Source organism: Ceratotherium simum, chromosome 4 (assembly GCF_057802395.1).
Source record: "Ceratotherium simum simum isolate JZ-2026a chromosome 4, ASM5780239v1, whole genome shotgun sequence".
In the NCBI taxonomy this organism is placed as follows: domain Eukaryota; kingdom Metazoa; phylum Chordata; class Mammalia; order Perissodactyla; family Rhinocerotidae; genus Ceratotherium; species Ceratotherium simum.
This window is the reverse complement of record NC_141903.1, coordinates 88,834,213-88,857,386: the sequence shown is the minus strand read 5'-3', so window position 1 is coordinate 88,857,386 and position 23,174 is coordinate 88,834,213. Positions and strand designations below refer to the sequence as shown.

General features: G+C 44.3%; 1 protein-coding gene across 1 annotated transcript; it reads left to right on the top strand.

Moving 5' to 3' along the window:
- Positions 1-20,133: 20,133 nt before the first annotated feature.
- Positions 20,134-22,781, top strand: S100Z (S100 calcium binding protein Z). Its single transcript, XM_004420535.2, has 2 exons — positions 20,134-20,419; positions 22,257-22,781. Exons 1-2 carry the CDS (start codon positions 20,279-20,281, stop codon positions 22,422-22,424), a joined length of 309 nt encoding a protein of 102 aa, XP_004420592.1. The 5' UTR covers positions 20,134-20,278; the 3' UTR covers positions 22,425-22,781.
- The last annotated feature ends 393 nt before the right edge of the window (positions 22,782-23,174 follow it).

The window sequence follows — 23,174 nt, the reverse complement described above, 5'->3', positions numbered from 1 at the left end:
TTGAGAGGACAAGAACGTATTACCAAACCAAAAGTACAGTTTGTCACTGCTGCCCCCCGTCTCCTTGATTAGAATTATGGGTTTGTGCTGCAGAGTCTGGATGTCGTCTTAAAAAGAGAAGTTCCTGATTCCACACTAGTCAAAGCCTGTGTCTAGTTGTCATGTCCCCCGCCCCCCAATTCTGAAGAAAAAAACAAACCCCGAGGGATCAAGTGCTCCATTTTATTCATGCCTTAGAATGTCACTGAGACGGTTGTTCATTTAAATGTAAATAATTGGAATTGCTCAGACCACACTTTGGAAGTGTCCTTATTGGGGGAGAGAGTGAAGAATTCTGTGGTTTGGGTATGAGCTGCCCTTGCCTCTACCAGTTGGTCAGTCTATGGAATATTTCCCAGTGCCTGTCTATTGGTGAGAAAGTAGGCACAACCAGAGTTCCGGGCCACCTCCTGCAGAAACCAAGCCCGAGCCTGCGGGCTCCATCACAAACTCGAGGAAAGCCACCAGCACCCAGCAGCAGTGTGAGTGGTTCATTCGTTCATCCCACAGTTAGTGCAACATTATTGCCTCATTAAATGCAAATGATTAAATCAGGATCCCTACCTTACAGCAATCTAGTCATGGGGTTGATGTTCTCAGTGAAATTAATATTTTAATAAAAAACACAACCAATCCTCCAGTATTTGGGCTACTGGAAAACATTTAAAGAACAGCCTATTCCGAAGCCAGCTCTTGAGAGTGGGAGAAAGTCAAGAAAAACATGAAGGACAAGAAGGCTTTGGAAGGGCCACTTACTGTGGCTTTTCCCTCTTAACACTGTTTTGCTTAAATTTATTAAAAAATAAACTTTTTAAAATTATAAAAGTAATAAGTGGTTCTTGTAAGTAAATCTGAGACTATAAGAGCATATACTGAAAAGTGAACATAACCCCTCCCTACCTACCCGTGTCAGAGCTGGTTACTCCCTTTGTGTATCCTTTGAGATGTTTTCCATGCCTGTAGAAGCATGTGTACCTATGCTTTTTAAAAGTAAAAGAGGAGTTATACTATGTACTATATTAATACATAGCCAATTACCTCAACTTAGAGGCTTAAAACAGCAATAAACATTTACTACTTGCCCAGTTTCTGTGAGTCATGAATTTAGAGCAGTTTAGGCAGGTGGTTCTGGTTGGGATCTCATGAGGTTGCAGTCGTCTGGAGGCTTGCCTGGGGCTGGAGGATCCACTTCCCGTGGGGCTCCCTCACAGGGCTGGCAAGTTGGTGCCAGCTGTTGGCAAGAAGCCTCAGCTCCTCTCCACGTGGGCCTCTCCACAGGCCTGCCTGAGTGACCTCATGTCACGAAGATTGGCTTCTCCCAAAACAAGGGATCTAAGAGAACAAGGGGGAAGCTGCAATGCCCTTTAGAACCTAGCCTCAGAAGTCACACACTGTCATCTCCACTACACTCTATTTGTCACACAGACCAGCTCCAATTCAATTTGGGAGGAGACTACATAAGAGCATAAATACCAGGAGTTGAGGATCACTGGGGGCCATATTGGAAGCTGGCTACCACGCTATGTATGTGAACACAGCTTGGACATTATTTCCATATCAGCATTTATAGATCGACCTCATTATTTTAAATGGCTGTATCCACTGTATGGATATACTGTAATTTAAGGAATCCTCTAGCTTTTAGGTAGTTTCCAGTTTTTTTGCTATACTTGTAATGCTGTTCAAGCAATCTTTGAGTGAATATCTTTCTATATCTTTACGTACTTGTTCATTCAATATTCTTCCAGCATGCACTATGTGCCAAGTAAAGTTCAAGGCAGTGAGGGATATTGTGAAGAACAAAATAGACAAGAACCCTGTTCTCATGGAGTTTACCTTCCAATTGGACAGAGACTGAAAACAAGAAAAATATCTAAAAGTACTAAATTCTAAGAAAGAGTAAATGCTAAGAGTATTTTGTATTAGGGGATCAAGGAAGGTTTCTAATGAGGTGAAATTTAAGTTGCAATATAAAGAGCCAGCCCTCGGAGGATCCCAAGCAACAGCTTTATGGGAACGGGTGAGTGGGAGAAGAGCACGAGCAAGTGCGCTGGAGAGATGGACAGGTGCTGGATAACTGAAGGGATTTGTAAGGGAGTGAGGAGCTTGGCTTCCATTCTGGGTGGGATGCCATGGGGTTGTTTTACTGGTAATTTAAAAAGTCACTGGCTACTGTGGAATCCGGATGATAGGAGGGCAAGGGGGGAAGCAAGAGCAGTTAGGAAATTCCAGCAACCCAAGCAAGAGATGATGCTGGCTCAGTTATGGTGATGATAGATGTGGCAAGAAGAGAACTAATTTGGGCTATGTTTTTATTTACCTATAGGTAAAGTCAACAGATGTGAGGAAGAGAGGAATCAAAGATCATGCTTAGATTGTTTTCTTCATGGACGACGGTGAAATAATTAGGAGTGAGCAAGTTTGGAGGTTGAAAGAGTTCTATTTTGGCTGTGACATCTGGAGTTTGAGATGCCTGTTAGACATCTAAGTAGAACTGCTGAGTAGGACATTCGGATGTCTGAGTCTGGGTTGTCGTTTTTATGGTGATCAGGGCTGGAGATAGAGATTTGAGTCTTTGCCATATCACTAGCACTTTTACAGCAAAGGACTTGTTGAGATGCCCTAGGGAAGAGAATACAGGTGAAGAGAAGAAGGCCTGGGACAAAGGCTTTGTCACTTATAACTTTTTGAGCAGAAGAAGCCCAGTAAAAGACTGAGAAGGACTGGCCACTGGGGCAGGAAGAAAGTCCAGAGAATATGCTGTCAGGGAAGCCAAGGGCATAAAGGAGAGGAGTGGTCAGTCATGTGGAATGTTACTGAGAGGTCAAATGAGATAAGAACAGAGAAGTGACCGCTGGATCTTACCACATAGAGAATGTTGGTGACCTTGATGAGACACCAGTCTCAGTGGTGGTGGGGATAAGAAGCCAGAATGGGGTGTGTTCAAGAAAGAATGAGAAGGAAGGAAGTAGATACAGTGATGGTAGATGATCCCACACAGCAAGTTAATTGCAAAAGGAAGCAGACGAATGTGAGACGAGAGGCAAGGAGAGTGATTCTGTTCTCTGTAGAATATGGTGAGGGGAGTGATTCAGTAGAGAGGGAGACACTGATGCTGGGAGCGTCTTTGGATATACTGTATTTCCAGAGGTAGAATTTCTGGAGCAAAGGGTATGTGTAATTTTGATCATGATAAATTGCCCTGTTGAGATGGTGCACCAATTTACACACCTGTCAACAGTGTGTGTCTGTTCACCATCTCTTGTAAACACTAAGTTTTCACAGTCTTAAATATTTTCCAACCTAAACTTCACAAATTTTGAGTGTAAGGATCATACAGGACTATGAGCATCTTGGAAGAAATGAAGCTCTGTCTTTCTTCCTTTATTTACTTTATATTTGGAGCATATTTTTTTCCTGCCATTCCTCATGACTAAGGCAGTGACATTTGAAAGGTACTAGCCTTGAGGTCCCATTTCTCTTTGTATTATCTCTGAGAGGAAACCTAAATTATTCTTCTGGGTGGGCTGCAGAAAACTTCTGTTCCATTTGGAACATCCTTTGTTCTAGAAAGTTCTCTAGAGAATATGAGGGCATGGCTGCAGCCACTACAGCTGGTATCTAAGAGCTTGGAGTCTGAGCCCTGGGCCCTGGCCAGCTCACCTGCAGATGAGGAACTAATACTCAGCATTGCCAGATCTTGGCTCGCATCTGAGTTCTTCCCCCCACTCCCCTCCACTTCACCATGTAGCCTGCAGTGAATGACTTAAGTCTGTAAAAGGGTTTAATTATAGCTTCTATGTAGCATTGGGTAGACTTAATTACCTAATCCTGAGAAAGCAGTTTTAGCCAAGCCTTGTGTTCCGAGCTCTCTCAGAAGCCACCTGGGCACTTAGAGGGGGCTGTGTCTAGTTCTTATTAGTGACAGATTTTCCCTCCAAGTAAAGATTTTTGTAGATGGGAGACTTTGTTAAAAACATAACTGATTTATCAGAATTTATGGTTTAAAAAAATTGCAGGGCAAGGAGGGAAATAATGGTATTTATTCCAATGATAGCTTCTATTAATTAAAACTAGAATTGTTTTTTTTACTTTTTAAAAACTCAATTATTGAGAATTTTGTACCCACACACAAGTCAATGAAATTGTATAAGGAAGCTCCATGTAGCCATCATTGAGTCCCATCAACAATCAGCCCTTGTTCAATTCTACCCCATCCCGTTTATTGTGAAGCTAATCCAAGAAATCATATTATTTCACCTGTAAATGTTTCAGTGACTCTAAAAGAAAAGAAATTTTAAAATCATACCTTTAAAAAAAAGCAATTACTTTACATCAAATATCCTGTCAGTGTTCAAATTTCCACTTGTCTCATAAGTTGATTGGTTTCTCCTTTTTAGTTTAAAAAAAAAATCAGAATCCAAATAAAGCTCACACATTGCAATTGGTTAATAACGTCTTTTAAGTCTCTTAATTTTTCTTTTTTCCCTCCTTACAATTTATTTGGTGAAGAAACAGGTTTTTTGTCGATTTTCCCATAGTCTGGATTTGGCTAATTGCATTCCACTGGCAATTTAAAAAGCATACTACAGGAGTTAAAGGCTCTGCTGTTCAAGAACTCTGATTATGCATATATTCATTTTGCACTTATGGGAAGCAACCAGGAATCCTAAAACTCTTCTCTCTTTGCTCTTCTATGTGGTGGCTGCCCCACGGTGATCTTAGTCTGCTCCTGAGGATAGGGAAGAACAGGACCCCGGGCCCCCATCTGGACCTGGCTGGCTGTGCCTGGGAATTCCACTCTGACAGGATTCGTCATTGAGGAATAGGGACGCTTCCCCTGTGCCTTCTGTTCCTGTGCATTCGTTTTGATCTCCCCAGAATGTCCGTCAGTCTACAGTTCTACAGCTTGGGTCCTCTTAATTTTTGTTTTCAGGTGGGATAGAACAGTTATTTTAGAAAGAGAGGTGTTTCAGTCTTCAGAACCTATCTTCGAGTTCTTTCTGTCAAGATTTTGTCACGTATGTCGGACATTTCCTGACCTCTCTCTTTTGAGTGGCGGTCGCTAGACCAAGGGCGATCTGAGGCCAGGGCTGACGGTCCAGGTGTGCCCTGCGCTGGCCGTCCGAGGAAGGGGATCACAAACGGCTGCTGTAGCTTCTTGGGAGTGATCTTACAGCGGCTTCTGGGAAGATGAGCAAAATTAAGTCTCTTGGGTAGATCTAGGGAGACCCAGCCCCACCTTGAAGGTTCTTCTGGACCTTCGGCCTGGACAGGAACATGGAATCTGAATTTCTCAAGGTGAAGTGAGAGTCAGGCAGGAGGCTAGGATGGTCCCAGGAGCCAGAAGGAAACGAACTGTGCAGCGCAAGGGATCTCTCGGAACCCCAGGGCTCAGCCACCGTCCTCTGTCTCTGTCTGTCTCTGTCCCTCTGTCTCCTTTGTGGCCAAGGTAAGGGCACCTGTGAGGGAGGAAGCCCCACGGGAACCGCCCTCTGGCCTTGTTGCCCGCCCCAACCCCAACCCCAACCCCAACCCCTACCCCTACCCCAACCCCTACCAGGTGGCCTGGGCCCTCCCCCTCAAACTTCAACTGCTAGATTTAGAAACAGGAATCTCCCACCAAAAGTTTTATTTCTATTTTCTTTATCTTAAAGCTGCCTTCTGGGGAGATGAGGTAAGGAGAATGCTCTTATCTTGATTTCATGGGGTGGAGATTACAATCTCCCTCCGGAGTGAGGAGACCTGGCTGGGAACGCAGGGGTCTGAGGAAGCCTTTGTGGCTGCGCATCCAGACTCGGGCGTGGCAGCATGTTCCTTATCGGTTATCAGGAGGGAAAGCAGGCAGAGCTGTAACTGATGACTTAGGGCCCATAAATCTCTGAGTAAGCAGAATGCGAAGGGGCTGAGTCTGGGAAGAAACTGCCCGAGACAGAGCCTCCCACCATCGCCTCCTAGTGGCGGAGCACAAACGCTCTGCAGCCAGACTCCCTGGGTTCAAATCCTCACTCATCTCGGTGGTGACTTGGAGAAAGCTCGAACCTGTGCCTCAGCTTCATGGGCTGTAAAACGGGGCTAATAGTTCCTCATGAGATTTTTGAGGATGAAATGAATGAATACATCTAAACTGCCTACAATGGTGCTTGGCCAGAGTATGTGCTAGTTACTGCCAGCTGCTATTACTTTCGTCTAGTCCGGTTACCGTGCCCGCACAGAAGGGAGCAGGAGGGATATGGGAGCACCAGGAGGGCGGGTGGGGCGTTCCAGGCCGCGAGGCGGCTCAGGGAGGCCTCCTTGGAGGACTGCAGCCTGCGCAGAGGAACTCCCCTCCGGGGCGCTGAGCATTAAGCCCGGCAGGCAGGGCAGTGAGGTGGGCCGGAGCTCTGAGCCGAGCAGATTTACCCGGAGATGGTGGACACTCTCCGCGAGCTGAAGGCAGGGAGGGGTCAGGCGTGCATCCTGACAGCTAAGGGCAAAGTGGGTGCAGGCGGTGAGTCGGGTCTCACAGTAATTCAGCCTAGACATGGCAAAGGCCTGGGCCATCGTGCTGGGGTCGCAGAGGAGGGAACGGGAGGAAATGCAGCGAGGAGGTAACACCTGGCAGCTGATCGGATGAGAGGAGGAGGGACCGAAATAGCTTGACACTCAGGTTTCTCGTTTATGCAGTCGGGTGAGTGGGGTATTGTCGATCGAGACAGCAGACAAAGGAGGGTCCCGCCTGGACCAGAGGAGGAGGGGGCAAGGGAGTGAAAACGACCACTTCGGTCTGTGTGATGCGGAGTTGGAGGTGCTGAGGGGCTATCTGAGAGACGTCCTGTAGTCAGTCTGTTTGTACTCTGCCCTGTCCCAGGTGGGACCTAAAGTGATAGGTAAGGGTACATAAAACAGAGGACAATATTGTAAATTCAGTAGGAGAGGAAGAGGGAAAGCAAGGATGGGTTGTCAAACTGAGGGAGGGGGAGGTTAACATGAAATACACCACAGAAAGCAGAAGTCCAAGCCCACTGGATTCAGCTGACTCCACTGTCTGGACTGGCTGCAGTTTTACGTTTGTCTGTTTGTTTTTCGTTGTTTTTTTTGTTGTTGTTGTTTTGAGTTGTAGTCTTAAAATCCAGGCATTCTCAAAAATTAGGATTTCTGGCTTTCTCTAAAAATATTGGAAGTTCTGGGAGCTCTGAGCCATACTCTAATCTGGCTACAATTATCTGGGTCTAAGGAGCAGTCACCATTCTTAAGAGGGTGTGGGCTTTCCAATTTACCACAGTCCCCTCCGTTCCCTATTGTATCCCCAACACTGAGGTGGAGTATCAGTCCCATTTGTCATCATGGACTAGTTCTCTGACTTCCTGTCTCTATCAAATGTGAATAAAACAAAAATAAGTTGAGATTTCTTTTCTTGCTCTCACTCTATTTGGCCTGTCTGTGGTAGCTGCTTGGCTGTGGAGGCAGGCTGATGCTTGTTGTTCACAGCTGTTACCCTTTCTGATTGGTGGCTGTGTGGTACCTGTTGTTGAACAGTCTGATCATAACCCTGCTGTAGGCATTCAAGTTTATAGCAGGTGGTAAGATCAAGGATTTGGCGTAGGTGGCCTGCAGACTTGACTCTAGGCCTTATAGCAGCCAAACAAAGAAGGATACCATATCAGCCAGGCAGCTCACAGTGTCCATAAGGTGATCGCTTAGGCCAATCAGGACTCCTCTCGATGCAAAGACCACACAGAAACTTCTCCTGAGAGTCTTCACAGAGAGGGAATGATATGTTCCAATAGCATACATCCCAAAGTAGACACAAGTCTAAGGCTGGTTCTAGCAGCTTCCCTCCACATGGTGGCATTTACCCAAAGCACACCTGCTTAAGCAATTCCTGGGGAGGCCACTCTGATACAGTTTAGGAACCCTATTCTCTACTGAACTGACCTAACATAGGGATAATTTTAGAAAATTTAGAAAATCCGGAGAAATGGATGGACTCCTCTAAGTAATCTCTCATAGATAATCCAAGGATGCGATGCCTGGACTTGCAGCAGCCACCTTGTGACCAAAAGAGGACAAGTCAGGGATGAGAGCCAGCACACACAAGATGGTGAAGAGGAAAGACAACATCTCGGGTCCTTAATGACATTGTAGAGACACTGAAACGACCAACGCTTATTGTGTGAGGTAACAAATGTCCTTATGAAGTTGAAACTACTTTCATTCGGTTATTCTAAGACTTGTTGACAAGCACGTCATAACTGGTATAGCCCGTAACCAATTCAAGTCCAAAGAAAGAGCAAAAAAGCCACAAACAATCCAACTTCTCCTCCTGGGAGAGGAAGTATAAAAGTAAGATAGGCAAAGGGCTGGGCCATGAAAAACACTGGCACACCATGAGAGGTTGTAGGTCTATATTCTAGGTGAGTGGAAATAAAACAGTACTGATAGGACTCCCAGGGGTCTCAGGTCTCAGGTCAGGACTGGGTAAACAGACTTGGGAATGGGGATCCTATAGTTTTTAGGTGAAACTGTCACCGTAGGTGAGGCCGCCTAGGTTGACCACGTAGAGCAATGGAGAAGGCCCACGTTTGAAGGGCAGGCATTAGAGATGAGATTCCTGCTGAGGAAAGAACACAGAGGAAGAAGAGTCAGAGAAGTTGGAGGAAAACCAGCATCAAGAGAGGTCACGAAAACCAAGAGAACAGAAGCTTCAAGAAGGCAGGAATGGGGAACAGGGTCAAATACAGCCCACTAGTTTGAGAACTTGCGTTATGTCAATGAAAACTGGGATTCCGTACATACTCCCTCTGAGATGTCATTCTGTAGATGAAAATTTTCCTGATCCATCGCATTCTTGCTTTTAATAACCAAATCTAGAGTTTTCCACAGGAATTTCTTACCTCAGATTTTTAGAAATGATAAAAACAGTTTATAATAAAATTTAATTCCATGAGCTCCTAGGAACTTCTTCCTTATTTCAGTTTGCCTGCTATTTTCCCTAGCCAATTTTAAAAATCCCCTTCCTGGAAGTTCTTATCTGTACAGAATTTGAAGCAATAAAGCCTTTGTTTGCTAAAAGATGGAACTGCCAGGACCAGTTTCAGTTTGTCACTTATCTTTTGATAGGTACAAGGGGTAGAGCCTTTCTCTTGAGGCAATCAAAATGGAGTTCAGAAATACAACACCCAAGGGATTTCTAACACACTTAGAGTCCTTTGCTCCTTCTCAGTCTTCTGCCATCCACTCTCCCGTCCAGTCATGGGACGGGACTGAGCCAGCTGGCTGAGCCAGCTGAGCTCCCGAGTGTCCATCATCCAAGGACAATGATAAGCAGAGTGGGGGCTAATTGTCACAAAGTCTAAAACGGATTCTTCAGAAGTAGCCTCTGAACTTTTGTTTCACTATTATTAATTATGTTTATAAGCGGATAAGGATTGGAGTTTTTAAATTTGCACTCCTTTAGCGGGATGATACATAAGAAACAATCCTTCTGGTAAGGTTGTAACCTCCAAAGAGAAATGTCTCAATTTGGTGGATACATAGACTTTAAAAAGATCTAAAAGATCATTCCATTGTAACCAGTTTGCTGTGACTGTAGAAAGGTAAGCATTACAGCCTATGATGTCCATATAACCAGGAGCCAAATCAAGATAGGAGGAATATATGGTTATTATGTGAACTTTGGAACTCAGAGTTGACTCAGATTAGGATATTTGAGCCACTTTTACCACCACCAATCTATTTCTGAACTGCTGAAGGAGTTAGCATGCTGAAAATGAGTGAATACCTTTTCCTGGAATCCAGGTCTTTTGGATACATACAGTATTAAAGCCCGAAAGAAAAGCAAAGTATGCGTAATCTTCACCCCCGGGACCCCACCCAGCTCTGCATGAAAGTGAGGAGCCTTGGTCACATGGAGGCTACCGCCAGACTCCCTAGTGGCCTAGAAAGATGCAGCTGTAATTAGCCTTTGTGACACTGGGGCTTTGGGTAGGCTTGTAACTTAACCCAAAACTGGCAAATCCAGTCTATCAAGGCCAGTTCTTTGTGGAGAGTCTGCAGCTTTCTGGATAAAGGGGAGGGCTCCCTGGAGAGTCGACAGCTTAGCAGAGTCCCTCCTGAATGGGGCCTATCAGTCGGGGTTCTTACTCCGACTGATACTTACTAGCAGTGGAAGCTGCCTCTAGCTGCTGAGACAGAACAGGAATTCATTCAAAGGAACATGAGTGGCTCACAAATCTGATATGAGAGCTGTGAAAAAACAGTGTTTGAGGCGAATCTTTCAGGAGTGATGTCCAAAACGACACTGCAGAATTGGCTGGAGGAGAGAACCGCTCCCTCTGTGGCCGCCAAGCACCTGAGGCCACAGTTTGTACTACTTGGCTTTGCATCCGTTCTACTGCAGCCAGTACACATGCCACACCTATCCCAGGAACTCCGACCTCACTTGTGGCAGAAAATAGAGGGGAAAATGAGCTTACATACAGACCAAACTTCAGGGACAGAAAACGTTTAGGGTTGCCACTATTGCAAGAGGTAGAATGGAGCGAAGAGAAACCTTTCTCCCTGGAGACCCTGAGATGGGTGCCACCCTCTCCGCTGCTCACTGTGGGAAGCTGGGAAGGAGCTGGTGGAAGGCTTCTGCAGTTCTGGTTGCATGTCATGAAAACAGACTCGTGACAAATATGTACTACTGATTTTCAGTGAACTTTGGAAATGATCAGAGAAGCTCTAATAAAGCAGATGTTGCTGAGGTGACACTGAGAAGTCACAAAGCAATGCCACTTTGTGATCTGAGGTAATGCCTTCGGAATCAGAAACAATGACTTTTGGTTAAACTGATTTTTAAAAAGCTGTATATTAATTCTATTAAGATATTCAAGGAGGTGACTTGCAGAGAACCCATTGTTGCTTCCCCTAATTTCATTCCTGCTTCGTAGAGAAAGGTGCTGCAGGAAATAGGGAACAGTGCCCTCTCCTGTAGGAGCTTGTCATGTCTGTCCTCTCTGAGACTACATAGGAGAATTTCATCACTCACATTTTCATTGCTGAGAAATTCTAATGGAAGAAACATACTTATTTACATTGCACTATTTTTCTGAAGAGTCATGTGAAAAAAGACCAAACTTTTCACCAACCAACTATAGTCATTATCTATTGTTGCATAACAATTTACCTAAATGTAGCTTAAAATATGTATTCTCTCATACGGTTTCTGTGGGACGGGAGTTGGGGGCTGTGTAGCCGTGGCTGTGGCTTGGGGTTTCCCAGAAGGTCGTGCGGCAGTCGTCGGAGGCTTGACTGTGGCTGGAGGGTCTGCTTCTAAGGGGCTCATCCCAGGCCAGGCAGGTTGGCTGGAGGCCTCAGTTCTTTGCCACGTAGATCTCGCCATGGGGCTTCCTGGGTGTCCTCACAGCGTGGTGACTGACTTCTCCCAGAGTGTGGGATCCAAGAGAAAGCCAAAAAGAAGCCACGACATCTTTTATGCCCTAGTCTCGTAAGTCACACACAGTGTCCACAGGTCAGCTCTGTTCGGTGCGGGAGGGGCCTACACAAAGGCGTGAATACCAGGAGACAAGGATCTTGAGGGCCATTGTGAAGGCTGGCTTCCCCTGGAACCTTGTATTGTAGTGAATGGTGTGGTTTTAGCTGACGGTGAAAGTGTAATTGTGGGACTTGTTACTAGGTAGTCCTGGCAATAGACATGAGCAAAGGTTCAGATCTGTGACGCGAATGCATGCCACAAACATTCTGCCTGCTTGCTTTCAGTCTAGTCAGTGTGACTGGCAGAGGTTCAGACCAAGAATCACCCACCTCCTTTGGCCCAAGAATAAATTTGGGCACCTAATAAGCATTAATATTCTACTTTTTAGCCATCAGTATTAATAACTCAGTTTCACTATTTTCAGTGAAAGAATTTCTTTTTTTTCCTCTTTATTACTATTTTTTTTTACTGAGGCCACATTGGTTTATAACAGTACATAAATTTCAGGTGTGCATCAGTATATTTCGACTTCTGTATAGCCTACATTGTGTTCACCACCAAAAAGTCTAGTTTCCATCCATCACTGTACACATGTGCCCCTTTACCCCCTTCTCCTCTGGTAACCACCAATCTATTCTCTGTATCTATGTGGTTGTTGTTTTATCTTCCACATATGGGTGAAATTATATGGTATTTGGCTTTCTCCATCTGACTTACTTCACTTAGAATAATACCCTCAAGGTCCATCCATGTTGTCACAAATGGCAAGATTTTATCTTTTTTATGCCTGAGTAGTATTCCATTGTGTGTGTGTACCACATCTTCTTTATCCATTTATCCGTTGATGGGCACTTGGATTGCTTTCACATCTTGGCTCTTGTGAATAATGCTGCGATGAACATACAGGTGCATATAGCTTTTCAAATTAGTTTTTTCATGTTCTTTGAATAAATACCCAGAAGTGAAGTAGCTGGATCATATGGTATTTCTATTTTTAATTTTTTGAGGAATCTCCATACTGTTTTCCATAGTGGCTACACCAGTTTGCATTCCCACCAGCAGTGTATGAGGGTTCCCTTTTCTCCACATCCTCTCCAATACTTGTTATTTCCTGTCTTTTTTTTTTTTTTTGAGGAAGATTGACCCTGAGCTAACATCTGTTGCCCATCTTCCTCTTTTTCTTTTTTCTCCCCCAAAGCCCCAGTACATAGTTGTGTATCCTAGTTGTAGGTCTTTTTAACTCTTCTGTGTGGGACTGCCTCAGCATGGCTTGCTGAGTGGTGATAGGTCCATGCCCAGGATCCGAACCAGCGAACCCCAGGCCACCGAAGCGGAATGTGCAAACTTAACCACTATGCTGGCCCCTCTTGTCTTTTTAATAATAGCCATTCTGACAGGCATGAGGTGATATCTCATTGCGGTTTTGATTTGCATTTCCTTAATAATTAGTGATGTTGAATATCTTTTCATGTGCCTGTTGGCCATCTGTATACCTTCTTTGGAAAAATGTCTGTTGAGATCATCTGCCCATTTTTTAATTGGGATGTTTGGTTTTTTGTTGTTGAGATGTATGAGTTCTTTGTATATTTTGAATATTAATCCCTTATTGGATATATGATTTGCAAATATCTTCTCCCAATTAGTAGGTTGTCTTTTTGTTTTGTTGATGGTTTCCTTTGCTGTGCAGAAGCTTTTTAGTTTGATGCAGTCCCACTTGTTTTTTCTTTTGTTTCGCTTGCCTAGGGAGACATAGTCAAAAAGATACTGCTAAGACCTATGTCAGAGAGTGAACTGCCTATGTTTTCTTCTAGGAGTTTTATGGTTTCAGGTCTTAATTCAAGTCTTTGATCCTTTTTTTTTTTTCGGTGAGCAAGATTAGCCCTGAGCTAACATCCGTTGCCAATCCTCTTCTTTTTGCTGAGGAAGATTGGCCCTGAGCTAACATCTGTGCCCATCTTCTTCTACTTTATATGTGGGACGCTGCCACACCATGGCTTGACAAGTCGTGCATATGTCCATGCCTGGGGTTCCGAACCTGTGAACCTCAGGCCGCCAAAGCAGAGCACTCAGATTTAACCTCTATGCCACTGGGCTGGCCCCCTTTGATCCATTTTGAGTTAATTTTTGTGTATGGTGTAAGATAATGGTCTACTTTCATTCTTTTGTATGTGGCTGTCTGGTTTTCCCAACACCATTTATTGAAGAGACTTTCCTTTCTCCATTCTATGTTTTTGGCTCCTTTGTCAAAAATTAGCTGTCCACAGATGTGTGGGTTTGTTTCTGGGCTCTCAATTAGTTCCATTGATCTGTGTGTCTGTTTTTCTGCCAGTACCATGCTGTTTTGATTACTACAGCTTTGTAGTATATTTTGAAATCAAGAAGAGTGATGCCTCCAGCTTGTTCTTTTTTCTCAGGATTGCTTTGGCTCTTTGGGGTCTTTTGTTCAAAAGAATTTCTTTAGCTATCTTCTCCTAGTAATTTATTTCGATGTTTAACAGCCGTCATGATTAGGGAATATTTTATTTCTTTAATATTGTTTAAGTTATTCTTTTTTTTTTTTTTTTTTTTTTTTTTGTGAGGAAGATCAGCCCTGAGCTAACATCCGTGCTAATCCTCCTCATTTTGTGCTGAGGAAGACTGGCCCTGAGCTAACGCCTATTGCCAATCCTCCTCCTTTTTTTCCCCCCCCAAAGCCCCAGTAGATAGTTGTATGTCGTAGCTGCACATCCTTCTAGTTGCTGTGTGTGGGACGCGGCCTCAGCATGGCCGGAGAAGTGGTGCGTCGGTGCGCGCCCAGGATCCGAACCCGGGCCACCAGCAGCGGAGCGCGCGCACTTAACCGCTAAGCCATAGGGCGACCCTGTTTAAGTTATTCTTCATCTGATTGTAGCAGTCACAAAAAGCAAGTGCCAGCTTCTCTGTCAGTAATCCTCCATATTCTCAATGCCGTTAAGTTACTTTTCTTCCTCTGGTGAAATAATTCCAGTTTTAACTTTTTTCTCATGCTGACAGGGATGGGGAGTGTGTGTGTGTGTGTGTATGTGTACACACTTTTTATTAAGGGAAATTTCAAATGTATAGAAAATAGGAGAGTAGCATGCCTGTGGTCTAAGGAACCCCCATGTGGCGACACCAGCTTCACAGTCGGTTGACTCCACGGCCCATCTGGTTTAATGTCTTCCCTCCTCGCTCCCCACCAGAACCTCCCACCCACTGGATTATTCTGAAGCAAATCGCAGAAATCTTCTCATATCATCCAGGGAAAGTCTTGCCTTTAGACTTACTCTTCCTTTTGACTCTCAGCTTTAGTCTGTGGGTAAAGGGTAAGATAAAATAGCTCTAATTCAGCAGAGAACTCAGGGGCATAGGGGACATTTAAGTGAGAGAGAAGGGAAATCTCCTTTCTGTAGTTCCTGGAGCAGAAACATCTGACTTCCTGGCAGAAATATGTGGCAGATTCTCTAAACCTGTTCTCCTGGACCAAAGGGTGAGGAGAAAAAGCCAGCAGTCGCAGCTGTCTTGAAGTTTCTCAAGGGACCACTGCCCTTCACATCATTGTCCAAATTGTTTTCTGAAGAATGAAAAACCTGGACACCAGTCCACTCACACACACGAAGACACACACTGATCCTTTAAACTAATTTTGGAATCAAAAAACTTTTAAAGGAAAGGGAACTCCAAGGGCATTTAGCCCAAGGATGTCATTTTCCTCTCGTGCAGAAGGAGGCCAAGTTATGTCATGTACCTTATGGCAGGTTGAGTATTTAATAATAATCTGTCACATATTTTTCAAGAATATTTTGAGCATTTGTCTTGAATTACACAATCTCTCACAGACTCTATACAACACTGGGCAAATGTTTGCTGCTTAATAGTGCATGTGAAAAAGGCTTATAAACTGGAGAGTCAGTGGCTGTTATAGTCAAATCAGCATTTGTGTGGTTCGAATGCTTTGTCAACTCTGATTTTTAAAACACTTCATTTCTTTTTTTGTTGTTTTTGTTATATAAGTAAAATATACCCATTACTGAAGATTTAAAATTACTAAAAACAAGAATAACACAAGCAGAAAGAAAAACCACCCTTAAAAAAACACCTATTAACATTTTTGCTTATTTCCTTTATCTTTTCTTAGGCAAATATAAAAACATAACACGATCATTTAGAATCAGGTATTTTTACATGTTAAGTTTTAAAATTCAACATTATACCTTAAAAGACATTGCTTAATATGGAGATAGATTACAATTTTAAATACTGTATAATTACAATTAATGTTTTAATTGAAAATGAAATTTAACAGCAGCATTAAAGAATTTTTAAATCATCTATAATTCTGTTAAAATTATTTGTAATTTCCTTTTTTTTTTTCTGGTGAGGAAGATTGGCCCTGAGCTAACATCTGTGCCCATCTTCCTCTATTTTGTATGTGGGTTGCCACCACAGCATGGCTTGATGAGTGGTGTAGGTCTGCACTAGGGATCTGAACCCTTGAACCTGGGCTGCCAAAGCAGAGCGCGCTGAACTTAACCACTATGCCACCTGGCCGGCCCCCTTCTTTTCTTTATGTACACAAATTTTTACCATTATAGCATACATACAATTTTCATTTTTTAATTTTCTTTTATTTTACTGGAAAAAATTTTTTTGTCCTTCTGTAGTCTCTGGCCTATTTTTCACATATTTCCTTTCTTTCAGGCTCTGCAGCCAAAGCCTCACTTTCTAACAGCTCCACTCTCTGCTCCCACCTGTGGATTTGTGCTAGCTTTTTTTCTCTAAAATAGCCTTTACTTTTAAACTCCCTCATATCTGATTATTTCCACTTCCCTCATTCTTTGCACACTATCTTGGATACAGAGGTATACCTTTTAGCCCTTAGGGTTATGACTCATGCCAAAAATTGAAAAATGAAATTGTAATAATAGAGTAAGGTGCTACCGGACGACCCTTCTGTGCTATAAACCAGTGTGTCTCCGCTGCCACCCTGGGATTTCATGTCACCTGTAAATTTGTGTCCTTAGCCCGACAGAGTACTATTGAGCCTTTTGACATGATCTTTGTTTCTGAAAGGCTCCTGGAGGCAGAGGCTGGGGCTGCTTACGTCACAGGTAAGCCCCTGAAGAACTGCTACTCATCTTATAAACAATTTCAAGTGCGTTCTGGGAATTAGAGGGCTTCCAGATGCAGTCCCTAAGCCTGACACTAAGGGGCAGCATGTGCTAAAGGAAATAGCTAGCTCTGCTACAGCCAGGCAGAAACCAAGTGGAAACCACCTTGCTTTTAGATCCCAAAAGCAAAGGATGCAGAGGCCACCTTTTTTTTTGCTGAGGAAGATTCGCCCTGAGCTAACATCTGTGCCAATCATCCTCTATTTTGTATGTGGGTCACTGCCACAGCATGGCTGACAAGAGGTGTAGGTCCGCGCCTGGGATCCAAACCTGCAAACCTGGTTTCAGTGGCATGCACTGAAGCAGAGCATGCCAAACTTAACCACCAGGCCATGGAGCCAGCCCCAACAGAGGCCACATTCTCATCTCGCAAACCAGATTACAGCAAATGTCTGTCTGATTCCAGGAATGTGTGGTAAGTGCAATGATAAAATGAAGAGTTGCTCCAGGGGATGAGGGAGGAGGAAGGTGGGCACCTGTCAGAGGTGGGAGGTTGGGCAGGTGGGAAGAGTGCAGAAAAACTTCCAAGAGGTGGGGCCAGCCCTGTGGCGCAAGTGGTTAAGTACGCGCGCTCCGCCGCGGCTGCCCGGGGTTCACTGGTACGGATCCTGGGCGCACAATGATGCACTGCTTGCCTGGGTGCACACCAATGCACTGCTTGTCAGGCCATGCTGTGGCGGCGTCCCATATAAAGTGGAGGAAGATGGGCATGGATGTCAGCCCAGGACCAGTCTTCCTCAGCAAAAAGAGGAGGATTGGCAGATATTAGCTCAGGGCCGATCTTCCCCACAAAAAAAAAAAAAAAACCTTCCAAGAGGAGATATTTGAGCTGAGCCTTAAGGAGTGGATAGAATTAGTGTTACGGGCAGTGGGCCCAGAACATGCCGAGGCATGGAAGAATAAGAGAGCACGACAGTTGGTCAGTTTGTAGGCAGGGTCAGACCTTTGAATTCCCAGGAGTGTAGGCATCGATTTGTGTTTTAGATAAACTACTCAGGCAGCAGAGTGGAGATCAGATGGAGGAGAGTAGATAGACTAGAGAGAGCAGTAAGGAAGCTGTCGCAGTAATAGCGACCAAAAATTATGAAGTCCTGAAGGTGGTGAAGAATGTAGAGAAGTGGATGAGTTCCCCTGCTGTTTTACAATAGTGCCAGGAGCTGGGTGACAGGTGGCACTGGGTGACTGAGACGGTCACTGCAGCAGGAGGAGCAGGCGGGGTGGGCAGAGGACATGGGATTTGCTTTGGTTCTAATTGAGTTGGAGAAGCTTGTGGGACACTCAGGCAGGAAAGAGGTCCAGGAGGTGGTTGGATAGGTGGTTTTGGAGCTCAACAAAGATCGGGCCAAAAAATATGATTGGGGGTGACTGAAATGATAGCTGAAATCTCCAGGGAATAGCGTTTAAGAGTTAGAGAGAGGAAAGTGCATTCAGAAATGAAGAGACCCAGAAAGGTGTGGTCACAAAGCCAAAGGGGTGTTCTTGGATGGCAAGACCCAACATAAAAAAGATGTCAGTGTTCCCCGCATTCTATGTATTTAACACAACCCCAATACGAATAGCAACAAAATTTGCTCCAAGGGCAAGCTGCTTCTGTCATGTTTCTATAAGGCCTGGCATAACATAAGTGCCTGGTAAATATTTCTTGACTATATGTAGGTACATTAATCCAGTGGGATAATATGCAACTTTAATAAAGAATGGGGTAGATCTACATGTGCTGATATAGCAAGATTTCTAAGATATTAAGTGGAAAAAACCAAGGTGCCCACAGGTTGATGCTGTTTATGCATGTGTAAGGAACCGCATGTAATATTATATATAATTATATAAATTATATACATAAGGATAGTTATAGCTGACGCAGACATAGCACTAACTGTGTCCCAGGCACACGTTTTAACTCATTTAGTCCCTCTGTTGGGTAGGTACTGCTCTTACCACATTTATACAGATTGGGAAACTGAGGCCAGAGCAGTGAGTGACTAGCCCAGGATCACACGACTAGTTAGTGGCAGAGGTGAGAGCTGAAGCCAGCCATCCATGCCGCACACTGCTACCTCTCATAGGAGAGGATTAGCTGAGGGGTTCTAGGGTGGGGGATGGTGGAAAGACAATTCTACTTTTATTTCATACTCTTGAGTATTCAAAATATTATTTTACCACATGCATTATTCCTTTAGTAATAAAAATCTACATTAAAAATATGTTTGGGAGTTGGGCTTTAGGAATTCAGTCAGAACATCCCTGGGGACTGCGGGGGAGGTTTCCGTGGATGCCCGGTGCTGGGAGGCTGGTTGAGGGTACTTGCTGGCAGGCTTATTAAGAGGAAATAGGAAGGAGATGCTGGTTTGCTTTCCACATCATTATATTTCAGTCCTGGGCGGACAGGCAGCATTTAAAAGCACAGAGGCCGATTTCTGGCTTTGGTTTTCCCAGTGACTCTTTTTAAGTTTCTTTTACTTGGAAATCCCCCCTCTGGATTCCTGCTCGGGGCTTTATTCTATTTCAATTTTTTGACCAGGCAATACATTCCCTTAACTGAAAAAGTTAAAATCAGTTAAAAGGGTGTAAATGAGAAATCTTCCTGCCGACCTCGCTCTTCTCCCTCCCGCCTTGCCCTTAGAGCCACCGCTTCATCACTTTCTCCTGGATCCTTTCAGTGACTCCGTAGGCAAATGCAAGAATGTACGCACTCATAGTCTTATTGTTATTTCCTTCCTACACAACTGGGATGGCTGCTTTGTTCTTTTCTAAATCAGCACATGGAGAGCTTCCTGGTTCTTTTTTTTTTCCAGCTGCACAACTGTCTTTTGGGTTAGTTTATTCTGCTCTGAGTTTATTCCCTTGACCTTGCTATTGCTTTGCTGAGGAGTCTCCGGGTTTGAACCAGTGTTTCTTCTTTGCTCCTCTGTTTTTCAAGTTCTTCCCTGTCGTCAACGTCCTAGGGCCTGGCTGCATTGTACCTGCACTCCCCGTAATGGGATAACTGAAGACTTCTACCCTCTCTGCCTTCTCCTCTAATGCACACAAAGGGCGCCAACCCTTCTCGATGGCCCTTGGGGCAGTGACTCACACCTGTTCATCCTGGTGATTAAAAACACGAAGAGACACTTCCATTTGAATCTCGTCACTGGTAATTTTCATCTTCTTGGGAACAGGTGTGCCGAGGTGGAACCCCAGGTGTAAATGCGTATAGTTTCATTGTAAACACCTGTTGACAGAGCTGTGTATTGGCTGAACAGGTACGAAGTTAGGTATTTTCTTCCTCTTTTTTTGTTTATTTTTAATCTATGCTTTAATGTGACTCTGTACTTGTTGCCTGGTTGCTAACTTACAAACGCACTGGAACTGCTTCATCTTGGGGGGCGGGGATTGGGGAGGAGAAAACCCCCCTGCAAAGGTCTCCTCTGCAGCTTGCCCTGGACGCCCGGAACACTTGGTTCAACCGAAGTTTGTTATGGTTTAACAACCGTCACTCGGGGGGTGACTCGGGGACGGTGATGTTCTGTTTTAACAAAGTGTTGATGTTTCCCCACCTGCTTATTTTGAACAAGTGTTTTCTCCCTGAGCTTGGTGCTCTGCCCCTGGAGTGTTCACTTCCGCTGCCAAGATGCCCACCCAGCTGGAGATGGCCATGAACACCATGATTAGAATCTTCCACAGGTACTCTTGCAAGGCAGGGGACAGATTCAAGCTCAACAGGGGGGAACTGAAGCTGCTGCTACAGCGAGAGCTCACGGAATTCCTCTCGGTGAGTCACCCTTCTCTGCCCCACCCGGTCGAGGTGGGTGAGATACCCATCCAGGGACGGCTCTGTGTACGTGGTCCCTGTGATTCTGCCACTGACACAGTATGATTTGTTCCCAGATTTAAAATTCGGGGGGAGCCAGCACTAGAGACCTGTGTTTCTGTGATTACAGGCATGTCCTCTCTTCCATATTGTCTATGGGGAAGATTTCCAAGCGTTGGAAATTATATTTGAGGCTTCCATCAATTATTCAATGTCCTGGTGCAGCAACCAAAGATAGAGCTAGTTATACCAGGAGTTATAGTTATAACTAGTTACACTAGTTACACCTGGACCTTGTTCAGCTGTCTGTAAATTAATAAATATTATGTTTGGGGCCAGAAATGAAGCCTGGGATGCTTTATGCTGTGGTGGCAAATTTTCTAGTGACAAATACTTAGCTTTTTCAGCCAAGCACAAGCTGATGGTGGTCGACCAGAGGGGTGTGTCTGGCCAGTGACCAGCGGGGTAGCAAACAGATTCATATCCCAAAATAGCCAGGAGCTGAGTAAGTCTACACACGGAAGCTTACACTGGAGTGTTCGGGGTCTGCTCAGAGGAAAACCCTTCACTCTGCTGGGGTGTGAAGCTGCCTTGAGTTGATTTTCGCACGCTGTTCTACCCTCACCTGGTGTCACTCAGTCCAAACGCTGTAGTCGGACTGCAGGGACTGTAATTACCACACTCTTCTCCCCACCCTCTATGGAAAAACTTAAAGCAAAATTTTTTAACATACTAATTCTTCACAGTACCTTTTTGGTGATTTTAGGAGTCCCCAGAAACTTTTTTCCCCCTCAAATTCAGTTTGGCTGCTGCATTATATAACATTTATAATAAAAGGCTCAGTAGGTCAAACTTGGCACATTGTTTTATTCAAGTGAAATTTATACTTGTTTTTGACAAAGTTGGTTTTGATCCATTAAATTTGTTTCCAACCATTTAATGGTTGGCAGCTAATGAGAGGGCAGTGGGGAATTCCTGAAGGGCATGAACGACTTTGGAAACCTTTCTCATCCACCCCTCATCACAGGAGAGGCGGGCGCTCCACAGTCCCTCCCCTCCTGAGCCCCCATCGCCCCTATGGGCTCCGGGCTCTGCTTTCTACGGATAAACAGCCGTCGTCCTTACGAGATCTAGGTGGCTCCTTTGTGTGTCAGGTGTTGTGCTCAGTAACGCTGCTAGATGAAATCTTGAGTGTCCCATGCAGTATTGGAAACATAACTAAAACGTTATTCATTGTCCATCTGAAATTCAGATGGCATCCTGTGTTTTTATTTGCTACATCTAGCAACCTGGTGCTAAGCACTTGTAAAAGTGTATTGAAGCATCCCTCCAATTTGTGGGGAGATCTTATTCTTCCCATTTTATAGATAAGGAAATCAAAAAGTGTTAAGTGATTTGCTCGAAGTCCCGTTGTTGGTAAGTGGCAGAGCCACCCACTGTCTGTTTTTGGCTTCAAAGCCTCCTTTCCACGTCTCCCCCTGGCTCCCCGCGTCCTGGCCCTCGACCTGTGATGTCGGGTAAATGCATTTTCAGCTTCAGCGGCTCACTTTGATGAGCTGTTGTTTGCTCTTCTCGGTCTTTAGGTCTGAGCCAGGATTATGTGGTCCTGAGGCAGCGGGCTGGACTCACTTAGAATTTGTGCCTGGTTCAAACCTCCCTGCAAGAAAGTTCTCGGAAATTGTCCTTAGATGCTAAAAATGGAAATCAAAACTTTAATGTAAATAAAAGGAAGATGCAATTTCAATTGTCATTATGAGCCTCAAAGCCTGGGAGTTAGAAATTTTCTTTTTCCTTTTAGTGCCAAAAGGATCCCCAGTTGGTTGATAAGATAATGCAGGACCTGGATGCCAATAAGGACAACGAAGTGGATTTTAATGAATTTGTGGTCATGGTGGCAGCTCTGACAGTTGCATGTAATGATTACTTCGTAGAACAATGGAAGAAGAAAGGAAAAAAAGATAAGTAGTAAACTAAGCTAAAGGCAGAACTATATCCCAAGTTATTTACTTACTGTTCATCTATACCCTCCAGATTTATAGTTACAGTAATGTCATTTATAGATATACTATACATGTAATTAATTGTTTATATTGTTAACTGATGTACACCTTAATATATTGACTTTAAATACTCCAAATCTTATATGCCCTACTTGAAATTTTCCTGTATTATTAAAGATGATATATGCATTTTTTGTCTGTCAGAGAGAGCATCACAAAAATTTAGCTACTTTCAAATGAGACTAGAACATGGCAAATTTCAAAGATAGACACTCTTCATTCTTAAATTGTATTTTGAACTTATTATTAAAGAAATTAAGTGGCCCTCCCATTCTCTTGTGATTCTGCTTCAAGGAAGAAGCTGTGAGGGTCTGTAAGCAGAAAGGCTGATGAACGGAAGAAAGTGCTGGCATTTTGCAGTGAGTGAGATCAGGGAGGGTAGATTCTGGGCTGGGTGCTCAAGCCAAGAGAGCTGAAGGCAGCAACTCTTGGGTGCTGGTGTATAAATACCTCCCCTTGCCCCTTGGGTCACGTAATTCTGAGGCAAGTGTTTACACCGTTTCCAAGGGCTTCCCCTGGGGTTGAGCTTCAGTCGCCCCTGGGGAGGCTGGCTTGATGTGGCACCTTCTGGGGCTACCTTCCCTTCCTTGCCTCACTCCACGCCCCCACCCTGTGTCCTGCACCTCGAAAATCAACAACTTGCACGCACATCCTCG